The 24,390-nt window shown below is 40.1% G+C and overlaps 1 protein-coding gene across 5 annotated transcripts in view; it reads right to left on the reverse strand.

Annotated features, from left to right (window-relative positions):
- PTPRM (protein tyrosine phosphatase receptor type M) overlaps window positions 1–24,390 on the reverse strand; it is a 995,286-nt gene that overhangs the window by 76,007 nt on the left and 894,889 nt on the right. For all 5 annotated transcript variants that reach the window (XM_068237197.1, XM_068237198.1, XM_068237195.1 and 2 more), the window contains one exon: window positions 19,780–19,877. In XM_068237197.1, the coding sequence (XP_068093298.1) occupies window positions 19,780–19,877 (98 nt within the window). The remainder of the gene's footprint in view (window positions 1–19,779; window positions 19,878–24,390) is intronic.

The following is a 24,390-nucleotide window of genomic DNA, read 5'->3' on the forward strand; positions in this document are numbered from 1 at the left end:
GGTCTAAGCAAATGCTCATGTTTGCCGGGAAGTATCGCTTCCCGGAGGCATGCAAACGGTAACTGGATACCGTGTAAAGAATTCGCTGGGCGATTATATCGCCCAAGCGAGTTCTTTTCCGCCTGGGGGGGGGTCTAAAGTTTAACTACCTAACGACCGCCCCACGCCAATGGGCGTGGCCACGGCCCCAGGATGCCTAACGCCAATTGGCGCCATGTCCTGGGGCTCTAATTTGCATGCGATCAGGCGAATGCTTCGCCCGCATCTCATGCTCGGGGGGCGGACCTCTTCAGTCTCCGAGCAGCTATTGCCGCTTGGGAGACTGTTAGACGGTGAGATCGTCTATTTACACAGCGCAGTGCTGCGATCAGCAGCAGCGCTGCACTAGGGTGTGACACGGCTGTCCCCCTGGGGGATAAGAGAGCGATCGGCAGTGATAGGCTGAAGCCTATCACAGCCGATCGCTGTGATAGGCTGCCTGGGGGAGGGAGGGAGGCTGGCTGGGGGAGGCAGAGGAAAGGGTTTTTTTTATTTTAAAAAAAGCGAACATAAATATTTATAAAAAAATAAATAAACAACTGGGGGGTGATCAGACCCCCCCCCACCAACAGAGAGCTCTGTTGGTGGGGGGAAAAGGGGGGGGGAATCACTCATGTTCTGTGTTGTGCAGCCCTGCAACTGTGCCTTAAAGCTGCAGTTGCCATTTTAGCTAAAATGTGCCTGGTCTTTAGGGGGTTTTACCACTGTGGTCCTCAAGAGGTTAATAAGATTATGAGATGCCCCCATCGTCTAAGTTAAGAACTCGCCAGTGCTTAGCGCTGGCAAGTTCAGCAATAGAATATGGCCCTTAGTGTCTAAAAGCCATGCAATATTTTCACAAGCTAAAACAAGAAAAAAAAACATATCACAGTCAGATCTGCAGCAGCTTCTGCATATAACTCACTCAGGCACGGGGTTACTGCTGCAGATTTCTGTCCCAAGCTTGACTCGGGATTACCCCTAAGGAGGTTAACGCAAAGTCTGCATGCAGGGAGTTAGAATAATGTGATCACTTACAATGCAGTACGGTGAACAGGCCCATAGAGTTTAAAGCAGAAAACCGAGAGCCCAATATAGTGTAGTATGTATTGGAACAGGGAGGAATAATGAATCGTAAGTATACTACAATATAGTGTAGTATGTATTGGAACAGGGAGGAATAATGAATCATCTTCCATGCTAGTTATCCTACTTCAAGTCTCTTCACTTTTAACCACATCCCCCAATGCTGTACTATCACCTTATAACCGCATATATATGATACAATTATGCCACACACAGCGCTCTGATATGCTCTTCATCTCTGTCATGTTTCAGTGTGATACTCCGGTTGTTTATTGCCTGATGAAGCTGGACTGTGCCCGTGAAACGCGTTGCAAGTTTTATCTAGGAGTATGTGAATAAATTATTACTACCTCAATCGACAGCATCGTGTCTGTTTTGGTGTGGCTGGTCCACCACCGCCACCTGAACTTATTTTTTACTTTTTAGCGTGTTTTATCCTTTTGGCACCTCTGTACATTCCTATAGGCCCATAGAGTTGTACAAGGAGTGAGTTGACTTGCAGAATTATTAAACAACACAACTGAGCACTGTGAACTATCCCTGACTGAGTTTTATGATAATATCAATCAGAACTGCAATCGGTAGAGGCAACAAATTCTGATTGTGCTGAGAGGTAGAAAAGCATCAGGCATGAATAGTGGCTGATGCCCCATTCTTTTCCTTTCAGATATCCACATATGATAAATAACAAAGCTTTAAGCCACAACATCTCTGCAGAGAAAATTCTGAATTCCTAGTTCAGGTGCAGAAAATTATGGGCATAGCTAATGTGGTTGTAGTTGCACAGCATGGTTAAAAATTTTAACAGTCCTCATATTCCTAGTCAATATGTTCAGCCACATTCCATAAGCCCCTTCCCAAGTGCAGTACATTCCATATGACCCCTTCAGTAAGCCTCACTCAATGTGTAGCCCCTTTTTATGTGCCCCCAATCAGTGTGCAGTCCTTTTCATGCGCTCACAGTAAACTTTGGTGAGCAGTTTGCACTTTCCCTCCCTTCCCACGGTGTTAGTCATGTGACATAAATGTTAGTCATAAAAATAATGTATTGAGAAATAACAATAGGGCTTCTTGGCAATACTGGAGTCACTGGAGCAGGTAAATTTGCTTTCATTAAGACAGAGGGCGGGGCTCTGAGGAAAGGGGAAGGGCTTAACATAAGTGCTGCTGCAGCACAACGTCTGATGGGTTATGTGTGCCAAGATACTGTGTTTCATTGCATGAGAGAAGGAAGGTGAACAGTGCAGCTAATATGAATGAGATTTCTTAAGACACTACGTACATGTGTCTATCACAATGCAAGTCTATGATGTCCCAAACACCTGATACATTCATACAAAAGACAGTTCATTCTCTTGTGAAAAAAAATCCCTGAAAAAATAAATACATTAAGTAGTAATGAAGATAAAAATGCTATTAAATTCCCTTTCTTGCTTCATACTCAATTTTTTTGTCGAGGTAACTTTCCCATCCTGGGTGAACAGACTGTCTAGAGATCCCCTCAGAACAGCTGGACACCTCCTATAATTACAGAGGAAGGCAATTTCTTCCTACATGTTTTTACATGATACATTTGGAACTGGTCCAACATGCACACATATTGAATATGCCAACCTTCTATCTGCTGCAGAGAGAAGTACTCATAAATTGACAGCCTGCTCCAGCTCTCGCCGGTAAAACTCAATCCAATTAAGTTGCACAGGATCTGCTGTTTCTGATATAATTTTTCAAGTCAAAAAAGAACAATCTTAAAATAGCTGCTGTTTAGGTGCTCATGGCTCTGCGATATTTCATACTTACGATAAAGTAGGTTATGGATGAACGTTTTCTGTCAACAATTCTATGGTAGAGCTGCAACAATAATAACAGCAGTCCCACTCCATCAAAGCAAAATAAAATGCCTGAGATGCCCATCATGACACTGATAAAGCATGTGTGTGGTAACATTCAGCATAGTAATGGAAGCTGCTATAAAATGAAGGGATTTTAGTATTTTTCCGCTAACCTTTCTCAGCGTGGTTTGGCCAGTGTTTCTTTGGTTGGGCTCCAGTGACCACAGAATATTAACTCTCCTGTTGAACAGTTATTACATGAAGTGCAGGATAAAAATATATAAAATGGCTTGTTTTACTACTGATGACAGGCTTATTTAAAGAAAATGAGACTGCATGTTCTTGTTTTTCCCCCGATTCCTGTCATCAATTTTCCTTTCTATTTTTAAGATTAACTAATTGCTACAGCATCTACAACAGAAATGCGGATGTGCTGTTCCAATGTATCCAACTTTATTTAGAAGCAATGATGTAAACAGTTTACACACACTCTTGTGTGTTATTGCGGCCCTGATGTCTGCCGCAGTCAGACGGCTGGAGTCTAATTAAAATGTTTATTAAAGTGAAATGAATCAGAACAAATGGACCACTGCCGTCTACACCGTTTATGTGTTGGTTGGGTGACAAAGCAGTTTGGAAGGTAATTTGGAAGAAAATTCTTAACAAGTTCAAAACTGAAGGCAGAATATTTTGCTTGCTCCAGTTTTTGACCTATACATGTAACAATTATCACATTTATTTTTATCACTAGTGTAGTGTCACAAGTCTAACAGTAGGCAGTCTGTGCCTTTTTGTTTAACAGATGCACACAAAAAAGTAGCTTATTTTGGTTGTAAAATGTATTACAATGCAGAACTAGAGATGATTAATGATATGCAAATACTTCTTTGTTTATGCAAATATATGTAGATGTGTATGCAGCTTGAAAATAGACCAATCAATTAAAACCTGGGTGGAACTTGTTTGGTCCATTTTTAAACTGCATAGATTTGCATACAAATTTACATAGATTTGCATAAACTCAGAAGTATTTGAATATCATTGATCATCCCAGTGCAGAACACTAAGGGTATATTTACTAAATGTACCCATGCAAACAAGACACAGGACATTTATATCGCGCTTCTCTCCTGGCAGACTCAAAGCGCCAGAGATGCAACCACCGGCTTTCTGAACAGTAAGAGCTGAGATTCCAACCCCTGCATCAGAAGCAGAACTCTTAACCAGTACACTGTCCAGCCACTGCTACAGACAGCTCATGTGTCAGGATCTGTGGCTTTGTTATGCTGCTGGTGGCAGCACTGGTGAACTTTGGAGCAGACCTCTGCTGTCCACTAGCAGAAGACTCTCGATTTGCTGGTAGCTGTGCTGTTCCCCAGCTCGCCAGCAGATGGAACTGTGGGGAGGTTCTGGATAGTCACCTGATCAAGATGCTGAGTGGACTTCCTAGCAGCACTAGATCATTCTGATTACTCTTGCAGTGTTGTGACTCTGGACATTTTCCTGTGCTCCCCGATACTTGTTCCTGTACTGTGAACTCCCGATATTGGCCCTTGCTAGTCCGACTAATCTTTGCTTTTTGATATATTCTGATTCCTGGTTTTATTATTGCCTGTCTGACTTCTCTCTTGTATGGCGATTAGGTTTATTTACTCCTGTATATATATCTGTGTCCTGTGTGTTGCTATTTGTTCATATATTTTGTATTCATGTACATTTGCTATTGTAAATATCTGTATAGTTAGTTAGTTAGTTAGAGGGGGTTCTGGTAATTGTGTAAAAGAATAGGAAAATACAATTGCTTCTGGTAATTGTGGTTCATCGTGTGTGTCACTGATTGTATAATTGCATGTGTATTCTGATTGTATATTTGAATTGCTGCACCTTTGTAAATAAACACATTTTCACTTTCAAATCCAGCTTGTGCAGACCTCAGTATTTTCTTTCAAGGGATCTCTTGTTTCTGCTTTGTCTTGATAAGGATTTGCATGTGCAGATCCTTACATAATGATCTAGCCTTACCCAAATATACAACCACAATACACGTACAATCATACAATCAATGGCACACACGATGAACCACAATTATCAGAATCCCACTAACTGACTTACTAACTATACAGTGGCATGTTGGCAGGAGTGGAAGGGTTAAAATATCTCTGCCAATCTTTGTTATCTGGAGCAGAGACTGTCAATTCAATGCAAATAACTTTGTCTTGCATGCAGATTCATGCAAAATGTGTGCAGTGGAGAAGAGCAGAGAAGCCGTCTTCTCTGGAATGACAAATCAAGCTTCTCTGACTAGTAGTATGGTGGATGAACCTGGAATTAGTGGATGCCAGAACAGTACTTGCCTGACTGTGGAGGTTATTATGACATAGGGCTGTTTTTCAGAGGTTGGGCTTGGACCCTTAGTTCCAGTGAAATTAACTCTGAATGCTTTCGATATCAAAACGCTTTGGACAATTTCATGCTCCCAACTTTGTGGGAACAGTTTTGGGATGGCCCATGTTCCAACATAACTGCACACAAAGGCACTAAGCAAGGTCCATAAAGACACTGTTTGGTGTGAAGAGTACATTTGGTATGAAGAAATGACTGGCATGCACAGATCTTTTACCTCAACCCAATAGAACACCTTTTGGATGAATTACAGCAGATCCTGTGAACCAGGCCCTCTCAGCCAGCATCAGTGCCTGACCTCACATACAGTGGCTTGCAAAAGTATTCGGCCCCCTTGAAGGTTTCCACATTTTGTCATATTACTGCCACAAACATGAATCCATTTTATTGGAATTCCACGTGAAAGACCAATACAAAGTGGTGTACACGTGAGAAGTGGAAAGAAAATCATACATGATTCCAAACACTTAAAAAAAAAACTAAAAAAAACTGCAAAGTGGGGTGTGGGTAATTATTTAGCCCCCTGAGTCAATACTTTGCAGAACCACCTTTTGCTGCAATTACAGCTGCCAGTCTTTTAGGGTAGGTCTCTACCATCTTTGCGCATCTAGAGACTGAAATCCTTGCCCATTTTTCTTTGCAAAACAGCTCCAGCTCAGTCAGATTAGATGGACAGCGTTTGTGAACAGCAGTTTTCAGATCTTGCCACAGATTCTCGATTGGATTTAGATCTGGACTTTGACTGGGCCATTCTAACACATGGATATGTTTTGTTTTAAACCATTCCATTGTTGCCCTGGCTTTATGTTTAGGGTCATTGTCCTGTTGGAAGGTGAACCTTTGCCCCAGTCATAAGTATTTTGCAGACTCCGAGAGGTTTTCTTCCAAGAATGCCCTGTATTTGGCTCCATCCATCTTTCCATCAACTCTGACCAGCTTCCCTGTCCCAGCTGAAGAGAAGCACCCCAGAGCATGATGCTGCCACCACCATATTTGACGGTGGGGATGGTGTGTTCTGAGTGATGTGCAGTGTTAGTTTTCCGCCACACATAGCATTTTGCATTTTGGCCAAAAAGTTCTATTTTGGTCTCATCTGACCAGAGCACCTTCTTCCACATGTTTGTTGTGTCCCCCACATGGCTTGTGGCAAACTGCAAATGGGACTTCTTATGCTTTCTGTTAACAATGGCTTTCTTCTTGCCACTCTTCCATAAAGGCCAACTTTGTGCAGTGCATGACTTATAGTTGTCCTATGGTCAGATTCTCCCACCTGAGCTGTAGATCTCTCCAGCTTGTCCAGAGTCACCATGGGCCTCTTGACTGCATTTCTAATCAGCGCTCTCCTTGGTCGGCCTGTGAGTTTAGGTGGAAGGCCTTGTCTTTGAAAGGTTTACAGCTGTGCCATACTCCTTTCATTTCTGAATGATCACTTGAACAGTGCTCCGTGGGATTTTCAAGGCTTTGGAAATCTTTTTGTAGCCTAAGCCTGCTTTAAATTTCTCAATAACTTTATCCCTGACCTGTCCGGTGTGTTGTTTGGACTTCATGGTGTTGTTGCTCCCAATATTCTCTTAGACAACCTCTGAGGCCGTCACATAGCAGCTTTATTTGTACTGACAGTAGATTACATAAAGGTGCACTCTATTTAGTCATTAGCACTCATCAGGCTATGTCTATGGAAACTGACTGCACTCAGACCAAAGGGGGCTGAATAATTACGCACACGCCACTTTGCAGTTATTTATTTGTAAAAAATGTTTGGAATCATGTATGATTTTCGTTCCACTTCTCACGTGTACACCACTTTGTATTGGTCTTTCACGTGGAATTCCAATAAAATTGATTCATGTTTGTGGCAGTAATATGACAAAATGTGGAAAACTTCAAGGGGGCCGAATACTTTTGCAAACCACTGTAAAAATGATCAAAAATGCTTAAAAACACACTGTCAAACATAGGATTTCACTTCGATTAGGAACGTTTTTCTATAACTTCCACAAAAGGGACTTGAAATAAAAAAAAAAGTAGATGCTGCCATATTTAGACCTTTTTACAAAATGCCAGGTGCCAGAGTGTTATGATGATTTTTGGTTTCAGCAGTCTCTAAGTCACACACTTGGAACAAGCATGCAGCCAGCATGGTCTCAGTGGGGTCAAAGCAACTGATGTGCATACTTGTTTTGGCTCTCTGGTTTAGAACAAAAATGTCAGCAGCACAGACAAAAGTGCCAGCAAAAAAAAAAAGCCAAAGATGCAGATATTTTAAAATTAGGTGAGCAACAGCAACTTTCACTTCAACGGAGAAAGCAATGCTGGTATTGGTAAAAATTGCAGCGCGGGAAGTAGGGGTCAGTCAGTGTTGGGCATCGATAGATGAAAGGTTCAGGTGAAAATAGGGTTAAGTATAACAATAGCAAAATAATAGTAGAAAATACTAATATTCTACTATTGTATTACCCATTGCCCAATAGGAATATCAGTGATGTTACTGCTATTCTACCAGTGGCTTTTCCCATCATCTAAACGACTGCACCGCTTTTTTTAGATATACGCTGTGAACGTGTAAAGAAGTGGTTCACTCTCAACAACTTGCACTTGTATAGAATTGGTTGACCCTGGCAATCTCTTGTGCAGACATGGTCAGTACTTGGCTTCCACTTGTTTTTATTTAGAATAAGGCTACCTCTACCATCCTTGTGTACTTGCATAGCCCTTAGTACCCCTGCATACTTTCTGATAAAGGTGAAAATTAGCAAGTATATGATCTTTGTGTGGCCGAATAATGTATGCTTGTTCACAAGTACTGATTTTAAAAATTATTTTACCAAGTCAAAAAATTATTTACTGAGCAACAAATAAAACTCACTAATTTACCATATTTTTCGGACCATAAGACGCACTTTTTCTCCCCCAAAAGTGGGGAGGAAAAGTCACTGCGTGTTATGGTCCGAATGTTACAAATTTGGGCCAGCGCCAGATCACTGCAGTGACTCCACCAGCTCCCCGCTAAGGCTAATCCTCACCTGATCCACACTGTGACTGCACTTCTCTCCCAGCGCTGCGAGGAAGAGGAAAGCCACAAGCACAGGAAGGACTCTGCGATAAGCAAGGAGCCTGGTGGTACATGGGCAGAAGATGATGGAGGGTCCCGGCGAGTTGTGCTGCCATATCTTATATGTTCCAGTGTCCCCACAGCCTGACCCTGAAGACGCATGTGCGAGAAGGAGGTCCGACAGAAGCACTCTGCAGATTAGAACGGCCACAGCACGGAAAGACTCAGCGTTCCAATCGGAGCCTGGCCGGGGGGAGCGGAACATGGCCAGAAGATGATGGTGGGTCCCAGTGAGCTGTGCTGCCATATCTCAGAAGATCCAGCATTCCCACAGCGTGACCCTGGTAATGCATGTGTGAGGAGGAGGTCCGCCAGAAGTTGCGCTACTCTCTTAGCACTGTGCAGACGAGGACGGCCACAGCACAGGAAGTACCGGTACTCGGCGTTCAAGTAGGAGCCTGGTCGGGGGGAGCAGTACATGGCCAGAAGATGATGGGGAGTCCCAGGAAGCTGTGCTGCCATAGCTTGCGTTAATGCGAGCCACAGGTAGTGCTTGTCCTTTGTCGAGGAGGACTGATGTGAGGGTGGGTAGGAGGGTTTGCCATGCGTCCCTCGCTTGCCAGCGCCTTCCGACTGTCTCAGCTCATTGCCCGTTCGTCATGCCACTTCTGCTATCCTGCTATGTAAAAGGCTTGTCGGGTTTGCTGTGCATCAGTCGTTTGCTTGCCAGCTTCCCCTGGTTGTCAGCAAACTGCCTGTTTGCTGCCTGCTGGCACTGCCCCGCTTCCAATGTTCTTCCAATTCTGCCTTCTCGCTCTGCAGACCACCATGCTCACATACTATGTGGGCCATGGTCAGATATAAGGGTCAAGCACTCTGACACAGCTGTTAGGACCTCAGAGCCAAGTCCCTGTACGCTGCAGCATAATGGAGGTTTCAGCTGCAAATACAGCTCCTATGGGCACCCCAAAGACAGGACTGCAGGCTGGAGTCATGTGTGGAGCATTGTGAGACTCTCATATGGAGAATTCACCAGTAGTTAGTATAGCTGGTAGTGTAGCTGGTTAGTAAGTGTAGTTGGGGGGCTCTAGGAGTCAGTGTAGCTGTAGCAGTATAGCTTAGATAGAAACAGCTTGGGGGGGAAGATCTTATTGATGCCCCTGGACCATGGACTCACCAGGTTTAGTATATATATATATTTTTTCTCTGATTTTTGCCCTCTAAACCTAGGTGCGTCTTATGGTCCGAAAAATGCGGTACTTATAATATCATACACCAGTTTTCCATTCCTCAGGTTTAACTTCTAGGTCATTTCTGTAGTTGAAACTGATGGTTATATTGGAAAATGTTTGTTGTCAACTGTCTGTTGTTTTTTCTAAACATAATAACATATCATAACATTGGAATTTTCTCTTAACACTATTCATGTGCTCCCCCCCCCCCCAATTACATTATAATCTACCTTATTTAGTAACTGCTGAGCACTTCAATGTTTATTTGTAATATTTCAAGTCTAATTAAAAAATATATATATTTAAGATCTTTTCTTTTTTGTGTTCAACTTACAACTCCACCTAGCACAGTTCTGTAAAGAGAACAGAGCGTTACTTTACTGCTGCTCCACCTAGTACAGTTCTGTAAAGAGAACAGAACGCTACTTTACTGCTGCAGTAAACAAGTGTTTAACCACTTCAGCCTTCGGTGTCATTTCACCTTATGCATCCAAACAACTTTTACCTCCCATTCGTTCGCTAATAACTTTAGCACTACTTATCACAATTAATTGATCTATATCTTGTTTTTTTCCACCACCAATTAGGCTTTCTTTGGGTGGTAAATTTTGCTAAGAATTATTTTTTTCTAAATGAATATTAAGAAACAAATGGTAAAAATTAATTATTTCTCAGTTTCCAGACATTATAGCTTCAAAATAATATATGCTACCATAATTAAAACCCATGTATTTTATTTGCCCATTTGTCCTGGTTATTACACCATTTAAATTATGTCCCTATCACAATGTATGACGCCAATATTTTATTTGGAAATAAAGGTGCATTTTTTCAATTTGCGTCCATCACTATTTACAAGCTTATAATTTAAAAAAGTATAGTAATATACTCGCTTGACTTGCATATTAAAAAAGTTCAGATCCTTAGGTAACTATTTAAGTTTTTTTTTTTAGTTCAAAATTTTATTTGGGGTTTTTTGGGGGGTGGGGAGGTAAACAGGGGATTTTAAATGAAATTGATTGTGTATATTTTTTTAAAGAATTATGTAGATGTAGTTTTACTATTTGGCCACACGATGGCCACAGTGAATTTTAGATTTTTCATCCTGCAAGCGAGAGCTCTTGCTTACAGGAATGGAAGGTGTGATGTGGGACACAGAAAAATCGCAGCTTTCCAGAGAAAGCCGTCGGTTTTTCTTAGGGGGATATAGATCAATGAATGGGATCTGTATTCCCATTCATTGATCTCAGGGGCAGCGAAAGGCAGCGGGAGCACGCGCGGCCCCGCAGCAGCTGTGCAGGCTATCTGGACGGATATACCCGTTCAGATACACAGAAGTGGTTAACATTACAAGAACAGAGTCCCCAGATTTTGGCATTTTATAACTAGACATCATTGATCTCTAGGAAGACATTTTATCCTAACTGTACTGCAGCAATATTAGGCTTTTCTTGTACATTATCATTTGACATAGTAGGTTGCATGCTAAATATTAAATATACATTTAATGTAGGATATTTATTGTTTTTTAACTTGTTACAAATTCTGCATTCTAGTACTAAACCTAATAAATAAAGGAAAATAAAATAAAAATCTAATAACATTGCATTTAAGACAGAAATGTTCTCTTGCTGAAATTTCTCTAAGGGGTGGGTTAGGTCAGTCTTAGCGTTTAATATTATGATCCGTGGCAGCAGTCTGCCATTCCGTCTGCATCTCCTCTTGTTACTACCAGTCAAGTCATTTTCACATAATATAAAGTGAATTGGTAGAAAATGATGGAGAGGTGTAAAAAATGCATTTGTGTTGATTTTCTTCTTTCCAATTTGTTAGAGAAGATAAAGCAGAGCACCAAGGGGGAGACTAAGAATCACAAGCTGATGGGGAGAAAAATAAGTTAAATAAATGGCATGTCAAAGATCAATACTGCTTTCAGTTCTTCATTCATAATCCTTAACTAATGTGTTTACTTCTCAGAGTAGAAACCTGTTGTATGAATGAAGCCACTTCATCACCCCTTATCAGCGCCGTACAGGACAAACTAATAATATTTGTTAATGCCTTAAAGGCTTCATTTAAGTTTTGTTTCTTTTTTTTAATAAACAGTCACAGTCTAATGAGATCTCCTAAAAACAGACTTAACATGTTTAGAAATCATTAGCTTAAATTACCAGTGAAAAATTCTCCTGTGGGAGCTATAGAAATTGCACTGCACAGTTTGTGGCGGGTGAATCACCAGAGCAACAAGGAGAACATTTGCATCGTTTCATATCAATAAAGAGACGCATTAATAAAACAAAATGAAAATGATGTATTCCAAGTGGTTCAATATAAGTGATGAGTTTCAAGACGCATCTTTAAGGACACAATTCCACAATTATCGCATTAGCTAGATGTCAAGAGAGGCAGTGCGCATAGGTGCCAGTAGTGTGACAATGGCTCGTTGTTGGAGTCGTCACTGCTGTAAACAATGCTGGGCCTGTCAAGGAGCCTTCAGATAATAACATGTAGTGACAGGTGTACCCAGCTCATGCCGGGAAAGGTTCTACAGCAGGGGCTAGCAGCAGACAGGCCTTATGGCAAATCCTGCGCAAGGTAACCTGTTCTGTCGAGATATGACGAGTAACAAAGCATATTGGACTGCCCTTGTCAGTCTTTGGAAATGTGAACACATCTCGACTTTTAACTCGCTGCCTGCCAAACTCTGTTGGGCTTGCTAAGAGTCCAGCAGCAAGGATGATCTGTCAAATGAGATTTTAACACAATGGCTGAATGAAAATGAAGCTCAGAAATCAATTTGAATCATTAGGCAGATTGAAAGACTGATAGCTTTAGCATGGGATGGAAAACAGCTTTCAGCACAATTATCAGGAGACATATCTGTTTTCATTTCAATGCTATTACATTGTGCTGGAGCAAAATACTTCCACTCTCACTGCAGCTGTAGGACACAAAGGTGTAGTCAGAAAATTAAAGTGCTATTTTTTTTCTTTTTGTACAGAAAACTGTGCCTGAGAGCAGATCTTGTAACAAGAGGAACTTACTGGAAACATCATATTTTTTATTTCAGAATGCATTGATCAAATTGTATTTGCTATAATAAGGCATGGCGCAAGAAATACCAGTCTAGGATGGCAATATTTATCATGAGCTATCAGGCATATAATTCTTTGTGGCCCTAAACTCTTAAGCCTTTGATGCTGCTCTTCTGGGCTCCTTTGAAGCCCTGAAACAAATTCTGTACAGAGGAACTACTGCACCTTACCCACTAACCAAAAACATGAGACTAATTATAAAAGCATGGGATCTAGTACATAAATGGGCCCGCCCCCGGATCATCAATTCTCTCCTAATACCCCCCTTTGGAATAACCCCAAATTACCTCATTTCTTTAAAATTCCTGATCCTATAATTTGGATATCAAGGGGAGTGTCGCACTTGCAGCATATTGTACAATCAGGTAATCTAATATAGTTCGACTCTCTGAAAGGAACCTTCTCACTTCCCAACACACACTTTTTCTGTTTTCTGCAGGTGCGTCACGCCTTTGGGGCACAATTTGGGAGAAACCAGGTCAGACTAAACACATCTGAGATTGAAGATATCTTAATGAAAGAAAATCTCTCTAAGCCCATGTCAACAATATATCAGCATATTATTCTACTGACAGAACCCCATATAAGTATATATAAAAACCCATGGTTAAATATCTTACCAGATCTGGACGATGAGGAGTGGGAGGACGTATGGATTAAACCTTTTACCTACTTAATTGCAACCAGAGACAGACTGATCCAATATAAGATCCTCCATAGAGCATACCTCACCCCCTCTAAATTGACTAGATTTGATAGTACGAACCCAGTGAGCTGCTGGAGATGTGCAGATAGAACCGCAGATCTAGACCATATGCTATGGGGCTGTCCCAATATATCCCTCAAATGGAAAACTATCTGTGAATATATTACAAAGATTACTAAAATCAATGTACCAGCAGAACCACTGTACTGTGTTTTGGGAGATGTCACTAAACTGGCTCCTACCAGAGCCCAAAGGACGCGAATTGGTTTACTGTTATATTATTACCGCAAGGCAATAGTACTACACTGGAAAAAAGAGGAAGCCCCATCTTTTCAGTTCTGGAAGAAACTCATCAATGACTCGCTGCATTTATATAAAGCTGCATATATAGCCAGGGGATGCCCACAAAAATTTGATAAGATATGGAAATTGTGGACTAGTAACAGAGATACGTCCTAAGAACTGAGGGTGAGTGACGGTTCCAAGTAGTTAATTCCGTATAACGCTGTATTTTTAAATGTTATAGCTGTACTGCTGTACTGTTTTGAACACTAAGTACCCGTTTTTACTGATGGGTGGGGTGTGATGGATGGGAGGGGGGTGGTCGGGTTTGAGGGTGTCGGATGTGAACCATGAATGTAAGTTCTGTTGAATGTTATGCTCACCTGCGAGTGAGCCCACTTTTTTCTTTTTTGTTAAACTTTCAAAGCAATAAAAATAATTTAAAAAAAAAAAACTCTTAAGCCTCATACTCACGCAGCGATATTTGTGGCGATGTTACCCGACGTCGGGGAACATTGTTTAACATAAATATGAGTAGGTAGCTTAACTGTATTTATCAACCAGAAGGCCATGGCAAGGAATATGTTCTAACTTATTTGTCAAAGTATTATTAGTATATATTATCTAAAGTGGGCCGAACATAATGCAAAGTGGGGAAACCACCTGAGGGCCAAATCTGGCCCTCGGAGCCATCAGATTTGGCCCTCAGTTTAACATGATTTGCCCATCAGTTTGACATGTATGCTCTATAATGGGCCGGAGTTTGACATGTATGCTCTATAATAAGAGAAAGGCCTGACTTATATGGATGATGGTCAAACTGCACCCAGGTATTTCAGTGGATCTTCCTTACTGGAGATCGTGCAGTCTATCTACTGACACTACCACTTAGCAGTTTTTGTTCAGGTGTTTAATAATCAACTCACCTAAATCAGGAGGATTTTTTTCCTCAATACTATTTAGATTTTTTTGTACAAGTAGCAGTAAGATAACCCCAAATATACTATCTGTGTCACTGAGCCTTTATAGGAACCTTGCAGTGATGAAAAATAATGAAAGTAAACACAGTCCCATGTTGATCTCTGCCTGCAATTACAGTTAGTAATGTCAGTTACCTGATTCGCATTGGTACAGTGCAGTATCTTCATATAAGCTCTATCGGCTCTTTCACACTAGAAGCTGATCCGTGCATTTTGTTGGATCACCTTAGGATGCGATAAGCGGGATAACATGAAAGTCTATAGACTTTCATGTTACCTTTCACATTAGACAAAGCGTTCCAGAGTGTTACGTTGTAACACATCTGGGAGCTTTGAATCGTCCAGTCGCTGCGTTTCCCCGTCGGTTAAATTAGAACTAATGTCGCTGATCAGCATTGCACCGCAACTTCTCGATGTCACGCCATAGGTCATAACGCGTGCATGAAATTGGGTTTGTGCATGCATTATGTAATATGAATGAGGCCTGAGCAAATCTGACTGGCAGCCTGTTCACATGGAGCAACTGAACAAACTAACTGGGTATGTCTGTTCCAAATCATTTAAAAAAAGGTAAAAAGGGCTATTTCTTCAAAGTATTTTAAGCGCTGTAACATTTTTCATGGGGCAGCCACGGTAATTTGGGCGCAGCATAAAACCATCAAAAATTATTGTAATATCAGTGAATTATGCAACGGTGGAGCTTGTTAGGGTAAGTTATCGGTAGCAGGGTGGCTCATGTGAGAATAGCATTAGAACAGGTGTTTCGTAAAATATTACCGATATTTTACTAGAATTAGGCAGATAGATTACACTGCGTTGCAACATATGTTATATATGGTCTATATTTCTATACAATATATCTTTCAGGACAGCTAGATTCCACCACCCCACTGTTATGCCTGCAATATACGATGCTCAGGTCTCATATATCAAAGTGTCAGTCATAAGAATTGCCTATATTGCTGCATCGTAGTGCAGAACCAATGCACTGAAATGTGCTCCACAATGTGCTCCCCCAGCCCAGCACATCCTTGTGATGCAGTAGGCCTCTTCCAGTGAATGTAAGCTATGGCTATTGAGGCCAATCTGTCCATTTTTGAGAAGCAACTCCTGTGAGTAATGAGACCAGTTTGGGACTGACAATCTCCACCGTATAGGTCATAACAGTTTGTGGACTCGGCTCGAATGTAGTTGCAATTTTATTCTAGTGGGCCCTCGTATTTTATTTTGCATTTTGAAACCATTCCTCTCTTGCCTTGGAGTATTGCTTTAGGTCTATGAACAGAAAAACATGCACAAAAAGACACTGGTTTGCTATTAATATCAATAATACCCAAAAGCAAGCATTTGATGTGCAGAAAACTTTCAATCTCAGCAATTTCTGCATGTTGCAGCCACATGCGGCTGAGTATGTTGCAGTTGCATCGAGTGTGGTGTTGTCGGCTGTAATAAATTGCAAATTGCCAAATGCAAATTGCAAACCCTCAGCTAAATAAATTGGACTCATAGAGTTACATAGTACCTAATTTGTATTTTAGTGCCATAGTAAACAATCTGTCTTCAAAGCACAGTCAACACCAGTCAACACCTTCATAGGTGAGTCATTATAAAACTCTGCCATTCAGTTTGTTCATATGTAATTGTCCTAGCTGCCAGCCTAGTCCATACTCCCTTGGCATTTGCAGTCAGTGGCCTTTTATTTACATTACTGTAACTGTGAAGAACCTGTAAACATACATTTAATTTAAAGTCTCATACATAAGTGTCTAAAGTGAATTACGTTGCACTTCCACATTTTCAGAAAACATGAACTGTATAGAGCCTTACAGCTTCACATGAACAGGCATTTAGCAAAGAGTTATGTGTACTTCTTGCAGCTAGACGTAATTCTAGCTTCAAGAAAAGCTCAATTAACCCTTCAGCTCAAACTATTGGCAATAGTCCTTAAAGAGACTCCGTAACAACAAATGCATCCTGTTTTTTATCATCCTACAAGTTCCAAAAGCTATTCTAATGTGTTCTAGCTTACTGCAGCACTTTCTACTATCACAGTCTCTGTAATAAATCAATGTATCTTTCCCCTGTCAGACTTGTCGGCCTGTGTCTGGAAGGCTGCCAAGTTCTTCAGTGTTGTGGTTCTGCTATGAACTCCCCCTTCCAGGCCCCTCTATGCACACTGCCTGTGTATTATTTAGATTAGGGCAGCTTCTTTCTTCTCTCTTATCTTTTACAAGCTGGATAAATCGTCCTCTGAGCTGGCTGGGCTTTCACATACTGAAGAATTACAGACAAGGGCAAAGCTGTTTGCAGGAAGAAACGAGCAGCCTGAAACTTCAGTGCATGAGAACAGGGGGAAAGAAACACACAAATGATCTCTTGAGATTCAAAAGGAAGGCTGTATACAGCCTGCTTGTGTATGGATGTATTTTCTATGTGTGGACATACTGTACATCAACCTACTTCCTGTTTTGGTGGCCATTTTGTTTGTTTATAAACAAACTTTTTAAAACTGTTTTTAACCACTTTTAATGCGGCGAGGAGCGGCGAAATTGTGTCAGAGGGTAATAGGAGATGTCCCCTAATGCACTGGTATGTTTAGTTTTGTGCGATTTTAACAATACAGATTCTCTTTAAGGTGGTCACACATCAGACAATTTTTTTTTTTTTTAGATTCAAGAATTCTGACATTTTCAATTGGTTGAAACTTTTGAAACATATGACTAATGTATCACACATTTTCATTTTTCAATCATTATGAGAAATATTATTACAAACTTTTTGGTTTATAAATCAAGCAACTGACATATTAATCAAGCAACTGACAACCTACCCTACACCATACAATTTCCTGAAAAATGCATCCCGATAGACTTTATAAAAAAAAAAAAAAGGGAAAATTTCTTGCTCAAAAGCACTTTACAGAGTACATAGTCATGTCATTATTAACACATGTTGTAGGGAATTATTAGAAAATTATGTAAAAAGACAATTTCCCTGAAGAAGAAACAAGGAATGTCAGCAATAATTTTTCATCAAACCTATGATTCCCTCTCCCTTATTAGGAACCAAATCATGCAGGCACCGCCACTGTAGTTAAAGCTTCTTTATTGATCACATCAGGTTAAAAGAAGTGAATACGACAACAGACTGCTGTTTCGAGCAACCAAGCTCTTGGTCAAGTTGATGAAGACTTGAAGAAGAGCTTGGTTGCTCGAAACAGCAGTCTGTCATCGTATTCACTGCTTTTAACCTGATGTGATCAATAAAGAAGCTTTAACTACAGTGGTGGTGCCTACACGACTTGGTTCCTGAATATAACAGCTCCGGTGGAGTGGAACGCTGCTTGCCTGGGCACACCTTCTCCTTTGTATGGGTGCTGTCTCACCCCTCTCCATTGTAACCTCTCCCTTATTATAATTTAAAGGGACTCAGAGCTCAGTATTAGTAAAAAAAATATACATACCTGGGGCTTCCTCCAGCCCCATCCGTTTGGATCGCTCCCATGCCTTCGATGTCTGCAGCGCCTGTACCGGGTCCCCGCACTTCCGTCAGTTGGCTCCAGTCTAAGCAGTAGAAGTGCGCTCTTTGCGTATCTCTCCAGTAGCTACGGGAGAGATACGTAGGGGGCGCACTTCCCTTACATTAGACTGGCTCAGACTGACGGAAGTGCGGGGACCTGGTACCGGCGCTGCAGACATCGGAGGAAGGCAGCTTGAGAGCGATCCGAGCGGATGGGGCTGGAGGAAGCCCCAGGTATATATATTTTTTTATATTTATACAGAGCTCTGGTACACTTTAACTATAAAAATCCTATTCCAGACTTCAAAGTTCCATTGTCCTGTGATGCAGCTAATGCACAGATTACTAGGGGATCCTTTTAACTGTATGGATGCTACACATATTCCTAACAGTGCACTTTAAAGGACACCTGCAGTGAGAGGGATATGGGGGCTGCCATATTGATTTCCTTTTCCTTTTAAATAATATCAGTTAGTCTATTTGGCTGCAGTAGTGTCTGAATAACACCAGGAAAAAAAGCATGCAGCTAGTCTTGTCAGATCTGAAATTAATGTAAGAAATAACTGATCTGCATGCTTATTTAAGGTCTATGGCTAAAAGTATTTAGGCAGTGGATCAGCATGACAGCCAGGCAACTGGCATTGCTTATAAGGAAATCAATATGGCAGCCTCCATATCCCTTTTGCTTCAGTTGTCCTTTAACCTAAGGTAGCAGATATCGTCCAGTGAAATGTGTTGGTTGGTGCTCAATTCATTTTTTTCTTAACACCATAGACTTTTTCTTCCTAGAAGGCAAGTACTTCCACACTCTTATAAGGTTTTAACAGTTTTAAATGGACTTGACAATGTTCACTCTTAAAGAGAAACTCCGACCAAGAATTGAACTTTATCCCAATCAGTAGCTGATACCCACTTTTACATGAAAATTATAATGATTTTCACAAACAGACCATCAGGGGGCGCTGTATGACTGATTTTGTGCTGAAACCCCTCCCACAAGAGGCTCTGGTACCGTACGGTACTCTGGGCAAACTGCCACAATGTAACAATGACACACACAGGAAATGGCTGTTTATAGCTGTCTGTTAAAGCCAGAACAGCTACATAATCTGCCCACAGTAACAATGTCACCATGTAATACATGTCAGAATGTGAATCTGGGAGAGGAAAGATTTTACAATGAGCAAACTCTGACTAAATCATGTATACATAATTGTTGTAAAAATTAAGCACCTTTTTATATTAAATTATTTTCACTGGAGTTCCTCTTTAACTGTGTGTTCAGAACCGCAATATTGCAGACACATTTTGAAAAGTCATAATTGGCTGCCAATTGGGATGGAAAAGCACATTTTTTAAAACTATTTTCTTACAAAAATAACTTATACAAATGTTAGGTAATTTTGTTTTCAATCAAAGTGGAGATGACCCCTTAAAGTTATTTAATAGTACACCTGTACTCTTACCGTAAAGTGTAGAAAACATGATCAGAAATTGGCACTTACTCTATGATATCAGCATTGAGGAACAGTGAAATAAAGAAGACACAAGGCCTTAAATCAAAAAAGGCTTACCCTTCCCACTTCCACTAGGTTGGTAACCATGACTATGCTGGCAGTGTTTTCATGCCACACCATTCTCCAGAAGTCATAGACAGTTTCTTGCATGGGTCCTGCACAGATATAAAATAAGACAAGACATTTAATATTACTAGTTCTAGATATAAACAACAATTTATAAAGAAACTAAGGGGTGTATGCACTTAACTGCATTAAGCAGTAATACGTGTGTATCTTCTTATGTATGACAAGTAGATTGGAATGCATTGCATATAATGTATTGCATTACACTGTACTCATCAAGAGCGTAAGACTTTATGCACATTACTTTTCTAACCGCAAATTAGTGCTTACCCCCTTCTGAGACTCAACATTCTTTCCATAGGATATAAAACGCTACAAAACATTCATAATTTATCTGCAAGCATCTACCAAAAGTTTTTCTTTATTAGTGACTAACACATATGTTAATGCTTTCACGCTGTTTTCAAATAATACAGTTACAGTATAAGGAATAGATAAACAATGCAATTATAATGCACAACTCATTTTTCTCATAAGAAGAGGTATATGGATTTCCTTTGTTGTCACACTTTTCCTCCATAAACTGTATGCTCTGTACATTAACACTGCCATTTCCTCATCAATTAAGGTATCTTTGAATGAGTTAATGTGCTAAGCTGTTACTCGAAGAAGCTTAAAGACTTATACCAAACCCCGCTGTATGCAAACAGGACGGGTCCCACAGCCAGTGGTATAACGGCGGTGAGTCTTGCTACTTAAATTATGCCTACAATAGATTGCAATCTATTTCACTTATATTGAAGACTGATTTTTCTGATTATAATATCGGTCGCGGACTTGAAGTTTTATATAGGATTTGGGGTCTGCCTTTTTTCCTTTTGAGCATTTTTGCAAGATTTAGTGCGTCTGAAGTGAATGTGGATGGTATGAACGTGAACCGGGATATTGTGAATTTAGTAATGGTGACTATTTGAATTTTTATTGTTTTACTGTTGTTTTATTATTTTATGGAGATTAAATATTCAGATTAAAAGAGATAACAATACATTAGCGCATATTCCTCTATCCATAATCTACAATTTCCTCATCCATGTTTGAAAGCCAGATTATTAGAATTACAGCCAGAAAACTTGCATTATTTAAAAGGGAGTAAATAATGGCTGCACTCATATTTCCTTAATGAAAGGTGTACTCTAAGGAGAATGTTTGGTACTTAGTTCTGCTTCTTTTCTGTTGTTGCACACGGTAATACAAAAAAAAAATGTACTGTACTCATAAATTGCTGAGAAGAAACAAAGCAAAACTTTGCGATTTATCAAAAATCCTGACCTGAACCCTAGACAGATGGTTAGGCAGAACCTATTGTAAGCATTTTGTGCACAATTACTAATGTGTTTTAATTAAGTTATATGAAGTGTTATGAAGTGGCTGGTAGTATTGCTATAGGTTATGCAACTAGTTAGTTCAGTATTTATTTTTTCACAAAGGTATGTTGGCTGTTTGATGGCATTTTTTCTAACACAGGTGAATTAAAGTGGTATGAAACTCAACAATTATATCTGGTTTAAAGAATTAATCACAGCAGGAAGCTACCAGGGGAAAATAAATATATCAACAAACACAATTGCTAACTTCCAGCTAGGGCAATATCCTGCCTCTATCTGGCCAGCAGACGCCAGTCAGCCAATCAGGTGTACTGTCATACACCCTTTGCCTGCTGTACCAAATCTAGCAGGAATCACATAAATAAATATATGAGTGTTTTTTCAAGTTATCGGGGGGTTAATACTGAAAAGTCCGCTTCACTCAGAAGCTAATTGATAAGATCACAGTTGTGTTGAGCTGCGATTGCAAAATAATCATGTTGTGTTGAGCTGTAATTGCAAAGTATTCAATGCAGATTAGCTTTCTCTGTATCCAGAATGTTCTCTGCTTTATTTGTCTTTGCAAATACTTAAATACAAGACAGTCGGATTATTTATTTGTCAAGTAAATGACAATATTGTCAGTTAGCTTTCGTGAAGTCAAAGTGAAAGAAAAGGGAGTGCTTTATAGTGCATGAATCCAATGTTTTAATGAGTAGTTAAAAAGTAATGCACTTAAAACAAAGCAGATGGTGCACCAGAAAATGCAAAAAAACTCATCCAGTTTGCCTTTAGCGGTGCCTATCTGGACGAAAATACTTGCCCAGATAGGCTTTAGTGGTAAAAAAAGCAAACAAACAAACAAACAAAAAAGCTCACATCTAAGTGATTATAGACCAGTTGCCCTTACATCACTTATTAAAGGATTTAATTTTTGCATTCTACACCATAATACCATCGCTGTTACACAGCAAGCTCTCCCAACTAGCTGCACCTGGACCCATCTGCATATGGATAAACAGTTTCTTGACTGATAGGAGACAACAGGTTAGTCTAGAGAAACACATCTCAGATTCTTTAATAGTAAGTACTGGAGCCTCTCAGAGCTGTGTGCTCTACCCACTGCTTTAACTGGCAGTATACCATCTCCACAGATCTATCTGTTAAGGTTCTGAAGTGTGCAGATGAAACAACAGTATTTGGTCTTATACAAAATGGGGACGAGTCTGCATATAGAAATGCAGTAGGCATGCAGTAACTTTCTTCCTTGTGCAGCAGCAACAATTTGGACCATGGAGATGATAATAGACCATGGAGATGATAATAGATTTTAGGAAAACCTCTCTCCCCTAATAATAAATTGATCTGCTGTGAACCAAGTAGAGACATTAAATTTCCTTGGGTCCAAAATCACTATACTGTGATCATCGAATCCATCATGACATCATCTATGACTGTCTGGTTTGGCTCATGCTCTGTATGAGAGAAGTTGAGACTGCAGCACATTATCCAATCAGCAGAAAGAATAATAACCTGCATTTTACCTTCCCTGAAGGACCTTTATGCTAGCAGATGCAGAAAGAGAGCAACCAAGATTGTCTCTGACCTCTATCAACCTGTCCATCTTCCAACTTCTACCTTCAGGAGTGATATACCAGTCAGTTGTAACAAAAACTTCCAGGCACAGGAACTGTTTCTTCCCTCTGACAGTAGCTCTGCTTAATACAGAACCACACTTTACATCCAGCACAAACAGAAATTTTGAAACTGCATTACAGCACAGAACTAGAACATAAATGCTTCTCATCCAGATTTTAAATCTTGAGCTGCGCTGTATATTTTTTCTGTCCTTGTATCATGTTGTCAATGGCCTCAATTCACTAAGCTTATCTCCTGTCTTTAATAACTCTTCTAGAGTTTTACCTCAGGCAAGCCTAAAGTTAACTCTTCTGTCTTTAAGTTAACTCTTTAATCCCTAAAATAACTCCAGAGTTAAAGACAGGCTGTTCATTAACTGTGTGTAAAAATAACTACAGAGGAGGTAACTTAACTACAGAGGAGGTAAATTAACTACAGTAGAGGTAACGTAAGGAATGAAGAGATAAGATAACTCTCTTACTGTGTGGAGGTAAGTTTTCTCTTGCCTTATTATCTACAGCATGATCTTAGTGAATTGAGGCCTATGTCTGTTAAGCGACTGCCAAGTCAAATTCCTTAATAAAATAAAATCATTTGGATTCTGATGAAAAAATACAATCTTTCTTAAAATAACAAAATTACTTGTGTATCAATACTATATGAAAGATTATTTTCTTCTTTTTTTAAATGAAAGTGAAGTTACACTTTCACAATATTGCTAGAACTGTAGAAGTTGTCTTGTCTTGTCCCGAGGAGGTGTTGTTTCACACGAAACAGCTGTTGACTTTCTCTGCTTTGTTTGTAATTTGTCTTACCGTGCTTAAATAAAGAAAATTACCGCTTTGGCGTGCCGGAGTCCGCTGGTCTTCCTTTGCAGTATAGGAGGGCAGATCTCTCAATTAAAATGCTTAAGCAAGGTTATTTTTAGCAGTTCCCATTTATTGTTTTTATTTTTTATTCTCAGAACCCACTGTAATTATACTTCTCATCAAGGAGTTATCACAATATAATACACATGCTGGAAAAAGGTTTATTGCTTTTGCTCAACAAAAATAAATTTGAATTATTGCACCTGCATTGAAATGAAAAGATTCCATCAGAAACCCAAACTGTGTTTTAAACATTCTTTATGGAACTCCAGGACTGCAAGATATACATTTTTGCTACATCAACCTGCTCAGATGTAATCATTTTTAAAAATATGACAAAATTGCCCCCACTGCATCAAAAAGACTTGAAAACTGAGTTTCCCCTAGATGCAGAGAATGAGGCTGCCTTTCCAGCAGGAGTAGAAGTAAAGTGGTGACATAGGTGGAACTGCTGACCAGCAGTTCCACTAATAGATTCTGCATTAGGTTTTGTAAGTTTGCTATGAGAGAACTGGTTGCCAACCTACTTTGCCTGTTTTCAAATATAAAAGGTTAAACAAATCATAAAAGTATGTAAACAAATCTGTGCACCTGCAGGGTTATAATGCCCCCATCATTGTGCATCCTTCCTCCATTATCATGTCCACATTACAGTGCCTTCTGTTACACTGACCACACTGTAGTGCCCCATAATTGTAATGACCTCATCATAGTTTTATTTCTTTAGTCAT

This window comes from Hyperolius riggenbachi, chromosome 5 (assembly GCF_040937935.1).
Source record: "Hyperolius riggenbachi isolate aHypRig1 chromosome 5, aHypRig1.pri, whole genome shotgun sequence".
NCBI lineage: Eukaryota > Metazoa > Chordata > Amphibia > Anura > Hyperoliidae > Hyperolius > Hyperolius riggenbachi.